The 6,941-nt window shown below is 39.0% G+C and overlaps 1 protein-coding gene across 1 annotated transcript in view; it reads left to right on the top strand.

Moving 5' to 3' along the window:
* The first annotated feature begins 221 nt into the window (after positions 1–221).
* SVOP (SV2 related protein) overlaps positions 222–6,941 on the top strand; it is a 29,673-nt gene continuing 22,953 nt past the window's right edge. Inside the window, exon 1 of the mRNA XM_065417888.1 lies at positions 222–256. Within this exon, the coding sequence (XP_065273960.1) occupies positions 222–256 (35 nt within the window). The remainder of the gene's footprint in view (positions 257–6,941) is intronic.

Below are 6,941 nucleotides of genomic sequence, written 5' to 3'. Positions count from 1 at the left end.
CCATCAGCAGTTTCTTCTCTCTCTCTTCCCCAGGTCTTTTCTTCCCCCTCCCTTCCCCCGCTCCCTCTTGGCTGCCGCTTTGTTTCGGTGGCTGCTGCTGGAGCTGCTGCTGCTGTAGCGGAGGGAGCTGTCCAGCAGCCAGCGCTCCTGAAATCCCAGCATCTCTCCATTAACCACAATGTAAGAGCAATGAGAACAGCTCTACCAAACCCAGCCTGGCAATGGAGGATGATTTATTCCAGCTAAGACAGCTGCCGTAAGTAGCAGGGGGAGACAGAGACACACAGGGATTTTTTTTTTAACAAACTGCAGGGTGCGAATCCTAGTGATTTTTTAAATTGAAACTATTCCTGGGAAATGGCTCAGGCCACAGGAAGCAGGCCATTTTCCTAGTCCGTCTGCCCAGGTTCAGCATCCTTGACTCCCTGGAGCTGCTGTAGGGAGCTGTTTGCTTTATTAACTCACCCAATTTTTATTTTTACTTGAACTTCGGGTGGGTGGGTGTGCATGTGGGAGGTGGTTATATAATCTCGGAGGGTGCAACGCATTCTAGTGAGAGGAAACATTTGCAATGTGGATTGCATCTGTAAATAACATCGTGCCAAGGTAGGCATCTTTCCTAGCCTTCTACTTCATGCAGCCAACTGATTGCAGATCACAACATTTCTTCAAAGGGTAGGTTTGCAGCGAGGGCCACTGGTGTTTGTAAACTGTGTGGTTTGAAGAAGCAGACATGGCTGCACAAGGAATGCTTGTGCATGACAAACTCCTTGCTGTTTGTACCTAAATGCTAGATCTGTGTGAAGAGCTGATAACCCGATTGCTGGCTTTGTCATTTTGAAATGCTTTCCCTTCTTCTGAATGTGAGAGGTGTCCTTTAATAATTACATTTTCTCCATGCTTTGTTGCCTGGCTGCTTAAAACACATCCATATTTATAAAACATTGACTCACGAAGGCAGAGAGTAAAGGATTGAATGGAATTAAAAATATTATTGAGATGAAGTAAATTAAATAATTTAGTTAAATGTTTAATCAGTTAGGCATATGCAATGACATGAACTTTAGGCTGTGTTGAAAACCATTTGTTATGGTGCATTCTGCTTTTCATTACAGAGAAAAGATGCATGTTTTCATTAGGCCATCTTTTTTCTATTCTGGTATTTTAATGTACTTAATAATTATCTACAGTGCCTTACAGTGTAGGAATAATTGGATTTATTCAGTATTGTGGGGTCTTGCACAAAAATGCAGCTCTATAAGGTGCTTCAGTAGTGAAGAATTTCCGAGGTCTGCATCAGTAAACTCATCACTGTGTTTTCCTTCTGTTTCAAATAGTTTCACAGGTTCTTTGTTCAAAAGCTGTGTTTTATTCCTTACAGTGAGGTTTGGGGCCAGGTTCTTCAGTCTTTACTCAGGCAAAACTCCCATTGAAGTCAATGGGATTTGTAGATCATTTACAATATGTTTGTACAGCATCTAGCACCATGATGCCCCAAACTGGTCACTCTTTAGGTACTACCTCAATATACTTGTTAAATAATAATAAATAATTGTTAATATGTGGGGTTCAAGATCAGGCCCTTTATTAAGAGACAGGTATTTGTTAGCATATATTTTTGTATGCAACCTTAAATAATACACTGTAAAATAGTGATATATGTTGTATGAACAATTTTCATTTATAACCCCAAAAAGAAATTGGGTCTGACAGGCCAGATCCAAAGCCCCCTGAAGTCAATAGAAGTATGTCCATTGACTTCAGAGGAGTTGGGGTCACGCCCTGGGAGTGCTGAAATTCTAGCATGTGGATTTACTATACAGATAATGGTGCTGCTAAAAATAGCAAAAATACAACAGAAAACAAGTCAATTCACTTCCCACATAATTAAGTCTGATGTTCATAAAGCTTTTGTACATAAAATATGAATGAACATTCATATTAATTGCCTTTTGATAATAAAAATCTTACTGAAGTACAACTTTCAGTATGTGTTTGCGAGCATACATGCTTTGTAGATCATATGATAACTACATACGCATTCTGTTGACAAGCTGACATTGTTATAATGACAATTCTCAAGAGAATGTAAGGAAGTTGTAAATTATTTCATTCATCTTTTAGGGCCAGCAAATGGAAATTCAAAGCAATTCTGGTTTTACTGAGGTAAAAATCCATTTGGGAGAATTTAGAATTAAATTTGCAAATGGAGTTGAGCATAAATCTGAACTGAGAACCTTTTTTTATTTCTACTGACTGCAAAAATCCTTTACATATCCCACATCATTAACTGAACATGTGCTAACTCCTAGTTCAACTGAAGTCAATGGGAGTTTTGTCATTAACTTCAACAGGACCAGGATTTGGTCTTATATAATTAGATTTCAAATTTACAAATGCATGTATTTTAAAACAAAAATGGATGAACATCTGTTCTTCCTTTGCTTACCTGCCAAGACCTGAATCCCTGAGACCAGATGCTCTGTTTCTCCTGTTGCAGCTGTTAGCATTACTAAAGAAGTGTAAAGAATGCAAGGAATTAATGCAAGGGATGCATTATCTATGCAGTGGATCAAATCCTGGGATACCCTGAGTACCCAAAGAAGACCCCAAAATGTCTAAAAATGTTTTGCAAGTCAATTGACCAAGGGAGCAATAGCAGTGATATTCCCACACAGGTGGATGCTGGACCTTTCCACCACCCATATGCAGCAAAGATCTTAGTGATGAATGACTACAGGTGTAGTGGGAGAAATAATGCATGTGCCAGGATGGGTCAGCAACATGGTATGGTCTAAGTACTGCATGATTCCACTAAACCCAAACCCTGTGCTATAGGGAAACAGCAGGCCATGTTCACTACTCCTCTCCATGGCCTGTATTAGTGGCTGTGGCCCAGTTGCACAGACAGTCTGGTGGGATGGGGTTGAGGCTCAGCCCCTGACGTTTTTTTCATGGATCAAAGTCCTTTTACGTGAGCGTTGCTGCTTCTCCAGCACTTTGCCCTATTTTAGGTATAGTGGTGTCATCAGCTCTTGCAGGAGAAATACAGAACTCGGGTCTTGCCAAATATAAAGTCTTTCACTTCACCTTTTAAAACTGTCATATGTGCATGTCTGACTGCAGCAGCTGCAGGATGCAAGGATACTTGGTAGGTATTTGATGTTGTTGTCCCTTAAAGATAAGGAAAATGAAATTAAATAAGATAAAGACCATCACAGCTAATCTTTTTTCTAGGCTGAAAATATTAAGTTACTGAAGACCAGAAGAGACACAATCAAGGCTAAGATAATTTCTCAAAAAAACCCAAAAAACAAAACAAAAAACCCATATTGCACTGAAATACAAGAGGGTGTGAGAGACTAAGCTGTATAGGTTACACAGGTGTTACAAAGGGTGGGGATAGAGTGAAAAGGGGTTTGAGGACTCTGTGACCTTAGTTGTGCATTTTGAATAGAACTATTACAAAATATTTAGCCTTTAGCTGTATCCTGATTGTTTGGCACACACGTGAAGGTAAAAAGATGGAAGATGGATAGCGCTTGACTCTAAGCCATAGAGAGGCCTGGGATACAATTGTGACTACAGAGAGTGCCATTATGAAAACGAATATGGAAATGCTTGTGAGCAGTGTTCTGACATATATTGCAAATCCCAGTGTGATGGACTTTTACATAGGTAGACACCACAGTTTTAACTTTCTATTCTCAATTATTTTTGGCGCCACCTTGTATATAGGAGGAAAGGTAGGATAACCTTCCACTTCCATAGTAGCATACAGTGTGCATCCAAAGAGTAGGAGGCACATCTGGTGATAAGAGAGAGAATTTTGATTCCTTAATAAGTATTTGGTTGTCCAGCAGGCCAATGAAAGAAAAATGCACGAATCTGAGACCAGGGCCATAAAACAATATATATTTGCTAAATGATCCCTCTCATCAGGGACCATATCTTCTGAAAATACTTGAGCTTGATTCTGCAAGTTCTTTAACAGTGCACAGCAAGATGTGCAGGTTTTTTAAACTAAGTGCTCACTGCTCCTTCAGCCTCTCTCCTACTAGGCAGGAGTAATTTGGCAGTTGGGCAACAGCACTCTCATTAATGCAGGATTGGGTTCCCCTCTGCTCCCTACTCATCACTTGATACCTTGTGCTTATTCTGCAGTTGTGCTGTGCAGGGCCAAACACTTAATGACTAGGGCTGGGAAGTGATTATTGCACGTTAGATAATAACCTTGTACACTGAAATCAGAAATAAGTGCTGTGGCATTATGTTTTCTTTAAAAAGACCCAACTAAAATCTATTCCCCAGGATAAGTCCAAAATAATTTCCAAGAAGAGTGCAAAAAAAGTCTTTTTGATTTCCAATGGCTTTTGCCTACATGATTATGTAAATAAGGAACTTTACTAAACATTTCCTTCTGTTTTTTGTAAACAGTGTGTAAATCACAAGTCTATAAATCCGGAGATAGCACATTTATTCTTCATTTGTTTTACTACAGTTACATGTATCTCCATTTTGTTGTGTGTTGTGAACATTTATAGTCCTGAGCAAGTCTCCTTTCTGAAAGCAGCTTTATCCCAATGGGATCTATTTCTAAAATAATCGTACATGAATAAAAATGCCAAAATCTTGACTGCTTTTCTTTGGGGAAAACCTGAAGAGGCTAAAGTTCAAAATGGCAGGCAATTATAGTAGTTTCTCACTGCTATATTTCTCAGTTGTGAATTTATCTTTTCTGGGGCAGTCTATAGGAATCATCTAAAATTATGGATCAAGGGTTCAAAATTTTTTCTATGCATATTTTTTTTTTTAATTTTTTTTTTTTACAATGGAGATATCCTATCTCCTAGAACTGGAAAGGACCTTGAAAGGTCATCAAGTCCAGCCCCCTGCCTTCACTAGCAGGACCAAGTACTGATGTTCGCCCTAGACCCCTAAGTGGCCCCCTCAAGGATTGAACTCACAACCCTGCAGCAAAAGAAGCTACCATATATTTACAATGTCAAACTTTCTAGCAATGAAGTATTTGATTGTATGCAAGAAAAGTAAAATACTGCTTGATATCTGTTAACATGCAGAGACTTTCACAGTGGTTCTTTGCTCTGCTGACTAGTCTCACAAATGGGGTTACTTTTTAGGGAGCCAGGATGAGAGGAAACAGAGGGCCAACTGCATGAAAAACTTTCTGGACCAGTTTCTTTGCTGGTTGTTGGTGTGATCAAAATGCCCAGTAAACCTTTACGGCAGTGTTGTAGCAACCTGTACAAGCAGTCTTAATCCCTAGAACAATCTTGTTCTGCTGCTGCATCAAGTAGAAGAGGCTACTAGGCTCTCTTCCCCCCACAAGTAATACCTGCACAACACAGGGAAGATTTTGTCCCATCAACTCAGCGCAGGGCCAAATACTCAAGTCCTTACTTGGTTTTTACTCATTCCTTACTCAGGCGAGTCCCTGGAAGTATGCCAAAATAAGGAGTGAATAAAGACAGAGTGAAAACCAAGTAAGGACATCTGGATTTGGTAAGTAATGTTTGATGTTTTCAGCCTAACTGTTTACATTGATTATAACCATACTATCCACATAAGTTAAGATTAACAAAATGACTGGCCAACATAAGTGTGCCTTGAATCCTCGAGGTGCTGAGATCTCGTACACTTCAATGGGAGTTGAAGATTCCCCACACCTTGAAGGAGGTAACCAGTCACAAGATTGGACCTCCATTCCATATATGTGGTCTAACTTAATAAAATTACAAGTGTATTAAAATAGTTTGCTCCCTGTCACAATATCAGAAGATGGATCTGAAGAGCAACCAAATGAATAAGTATTTTGCTTTACATATAGTTGTTCACGTTAACAGCACAGAATTGATAGTTATTTTCTGCTAGGGATTTTCTTTCTGGCTACCTGTCTGTCTGTCTACATGCGTACAGGCACATGGATTAAATAAAGTTGTGTCATTTAGTTTCAAATGCGTTGTCCTTGTTGTAGAAAAGGGCTGCATTTAATTTAATTTTCTGTATTGTTTTCAGAAGATTGATTTGTGTCCCAGGGGACAAGAAGAAATCTTGAAATTTGGCAGGTAGCTAAACATTACATAATGAAGCAGGATTCATAAAATAATTCAATATTAGAAAACAACTGGCTAATCTGCACAAAATTGATTACTTTCTTTTTTCTAGATGATCACTATGATAGATCTGTGACTACAAATCTGATTGCTTTTACATGCTACTGTTTTAAACTGAGTTTGTGTCTTTAGCATTATGAAATTGATTAAAGATTTTTATTCAAATAAATAATTTGAATTAAAGTAGTTGTGTTATTTGTGTGTTTCTGGAACCTCAATATAGTAGGTGAAGTGATGAATGATAATTTTTAAAAATGAACCGAGGGATGCTAAATGGCTAGCGAGATTGGTAATGTGACAGCCTTTTACATTTGGTCACTACCTCACATTCATCCCAAGTCAGTTGTGAAAGTGAATGGATATTGTTACTCTCTGATGGCTGTAAGGTACCCTATGTGAAATAACTTGGTGATTCTCATTTTGGTTCCCAGTAGTCAAGTGTCTGTATTTGCCACCATAATCAGTTCTAGATGGGTCGTGCCTTGCTGGCAATCTCAGCAACAAGGCTGAGGATTGAATGAGTCCTGAAAATTGAACTTCCTTCTCACTTTCAGAAGGTGGTCCTTCCAGTTCAGGGTTGAGATCAATTTGTAGGAGATTGTGGGGATACTTTCCCTTATGCGACGCATGTTACACCTACTCTGTGAACAGATGACTTCAATCTCCAGTGCTGTCAAACTGGCACTTTTTTGCCTGCACTAGGTTCATACACTCGTTTTTGTTTTGTCAAAAAGTGACTTTATGCAGTGTTAACTGTATATGCAGCAGCCCTATACTTTGAGTCAATTGGCATTAAGAAAACTTTTA

The sequence above is a fragment of the Emys orbicularis genome, chromosome 16 (genome assembly GCF_028017835.1).
Source record: "Emys orbicularis isolate rEmyOrb1 chromosome 16, rEmyOrb1.hap1, whole genome shotgun sequence".
Lineage (NCBI taxonomy): Eukaryota > Metazoa > Chordata > Testudines > Emydidae > Emys > Emys orbicularis.
This window is presented reverse-complemented; position numbering and strand designations above follow the sequence as displayed.